The sequence below is a fragment of the Diadema antillarum genome, unplaced genomic scaffold, assembly GCF_040938485.1.
Source record: "Diadema antillarum isolate AM-2024a unplaced genomic scaffold, OU_Dant_1.0 seq00001269_RagTag, whole genome shotgun sequence".
Classification (NCBI taxonomy): Eukaryota; Metazoa; Echinodermata; class Echinoidea; order Diadematoida; family Diadematidae; genus Diadema; species Diadema antillarum.
Window position 1 is genome coordinate 422,321 of NW_027272051.1, and position 2,853 is coordinate 425,173.

The 2,853-nt window shown below is 41.6% G+C and overlaps 1 protein-coding gene across 1 annotated transcript; it reads right to left on the bottom strand.

Annotated features, from left to right (window-relative positions):
* Positions 1-344: 344 nt before the first annotated feature.
* LOC139745479 (UDP-glucuronosyltransferase 2A1-like) lies at positions 345-1,838 on the bottom strand. The gene has a single exon (XM_071655871.1). It carries the CDS (start codon positions 1,836-1,838, stop codon positions 345-347), a length of 1,494 nt encoding a protein of 497 aa, XP_071511972.1.
* Between the last annotated feature and the right edge of the window lie 1,015 nt (positions 1,839-2,853).

A 2,853-nucleotide genomic window follows, 5' to 3' on the forward strand; every position in this document is an offset into this window, starting at 1 on the left:
AATCGCAAATTTACACTAGATTCGAACAATTACATATCAGTAATATGTCGTATTCTTATCAATATCACGTGAAGAGTATGTTGTACACTGTAAAGATATACGAGTGAGGGGAGCAGTCACTTCGGTCCCGTAATATAATATTCTTTGCCAATTTAAGTGTGAAATTTTAACATGTAAAACACGGGAAACTCTTAAATGAGGACATTTTTATTATTTAAGGTCTAAAAATGATTCTGATGGATAATCTGTCATTCTACTAATCTTTAGTCCATCTTAATCAATTGATTAAAATCAACTATGCCATGATATAGCATGACACTTTCTCAAAACCAAAATAAGATAATTTAATCAGCCTTAACCTCGTTTGATTTGAAGCCACATATTAGATGGCAACAGACGGTAACGCACTTCACAACACCGTATAAGGCACCCCCTAAAATAAGTATCACAAGGGCAATTATATCAAGCAAGTGATATTGAAAGAAGTTCAGGTTTTCGAGAGGAATCGCCAGATGATCGGCACTGTGCTTGATGACGTGGTCGATCCAGAATGCGGCCCTCTGGGCCGGTCTCATCGGGCGATCACGGAAGATACCCGAAAGACGGCTTGCTGTCTCCGAGTAACTTCCGTTAGTAATTATCGTGCGTAAGGCGATGTACAATTCGTCTTCAGTAAAGTCCTTGCTAATTGTTACTCCGAATCCGAGATGTACACTCCTCATGGCATTGGCCATCTCGTCTCCACACACAGGCACAGTGAGTGTCGGGACCGCGTGATATATGGCCTCGTAGTAGGTATTAAGACCACCGTGATAAAAAAGAGCTTTAGTTTTAGGATGGCCAAGCAAGTCATTCAATGGAAGCCAAGGGAGAGTTTTCACATTCGGTGGGATAGAGAAGGATAGTTCGCTGGCCACCTGCCAAACAACCCTTTGAGGCAATCGTCCGAAAACTCTAGAAAAGCCCGTGAAAGCTCTTAATATGTGATCATCGGTCATATTTAGAAAACTTCCAAACGAACAAACAATGACGCCATGATGGCCGGATCCCTGAACAAAATCTTCCAAATCTGGAGGGAGTGGGCGAGGATCTTGGATAGTGAGCCCTCCGACAGGGATGACGTTTGGAGAAAGGGCGCACGGGTACTCCCCAGCAAAATCGCTGTTCACTAACCACAATTTAGCCTGTGCAAAAATTTCACCAGGTGACTTCCCATATCTCTCAGTAATATCACTGTATCTGTCGAACACGATTATTTTACTTGCTATGGATGTCAGGACGTAATTAATGGTGTTGATTAGTCGTTGATAAGAGGTCATTCTGTTTGAAAACGGTGTTGTACTATAATATACAGGGAGGAATGATGGATTAAACACTGAACCTGCCGATGTGGTAAACATGCAAGGATTCGGGAGCGGACTCAATGCAAAAAGCGGTATACCAAGCTCTTCAGCTATAATGGCACCACAGAGCCATGTTATGTCATACAGAACGACGGAGAAGTTTGATGAACGCAGTCGAGAGATCAGCTTCTCATCATTTAGCAGTGTGTCACAATCGTGTTTCCTTGCCTCCATGAGCTTCTCCACGATTTTGAACTCCTTCGTAGGATTGGGTGGCGAGAATGCAAGTTGACTTAAGTTGTTGAACATTTCATGGACCTCCATGACGGGAATAGGATGTGTAAAAACTTCAAGATGAAACATGAGGCCGTACTGTCCATCTCTGATCCTATCTTCGAAAGCATTGCTTACCAGATAGGTGACGTTGTATCCTCGTTTTACGAGTTGCTCACTAATAGCAGCTGATAAATAAAAATGGCTTCCCTTGCCGATCATGGCGTTTACCAGGATGTTATGCCCTGAGCTCTGAGAGAGCAGCAGAGACAGTGAGTAGGCAAAGACGCACCCATGCTTGCCGGGAGAAAACTCGAGTGGCCATGCTGGCGGTGGTATACAGGGAATTATTCCGTATTAATATGGTCCTACTGGGCAGGCTGAGAAAGTTGTGTTCCTTTCTGAAATCTAAGAAGTCTCAAGAAAGGCTTTCAATTCAATTCGACTCAGACTTTATTTTCACGTCTTTCAATAGAAACGTCGCCCCTCTTCCAGATACTTTCCGCTTCAGTGACTGGCAAAGAGCTGATATCTTGTGGTCTGAATGTATGAAATGAAAGTAAGAATAATGTTGGAGTGCTGTATATGGGTCCGAAAAGTAGCTAGAAACGTTTCGCCGTCATCCTTGGATAGCACAATACCTTTCAGTATGACTACGGCAGTCTAGTTGGACTGATTGTGGCAGATGTGGATGAGTGGGCTGACTATAAATCTCATTGATAATTTGATAATACGTGCATACCTCCGATGTAGGACCTATAAAAATAGTACGGTACTGAAACCAAATGTCTTGAGAGATATTAGTCTTCTACCGACTTTCGATGAAGAAAAGTATAGGCCTAAGTGATCATGTAAAATAGATCAAAACACAATCAGATTTCGCCTAACCCCACATTGGCTAAACCCATTTGGTCTACTTTAAATTCGTCCAATGCTCATTTGGTCTAATCCTCATTTGGTCTAATGCCCAGTTTGGCTAATTATCATTTCGTCTAATGACCAGTTGATCTAAGTGTCACTTCGGCTACGTGGATTTTTTTCCCACTTCGTCTGATATACTGTATATATATATATATATATATATTGTAACCAATGGAGAATTGGTAGATTAGTGTATTAGTAAGAAAAACGGGTGAAAATTAGCCCGATATTGAAAGTTTCGTGGTCGAATATATAATCGATCGATTATTTTAGCAATCGATCATGAATCGATCAGTTACAAGGAAACTGACGATTA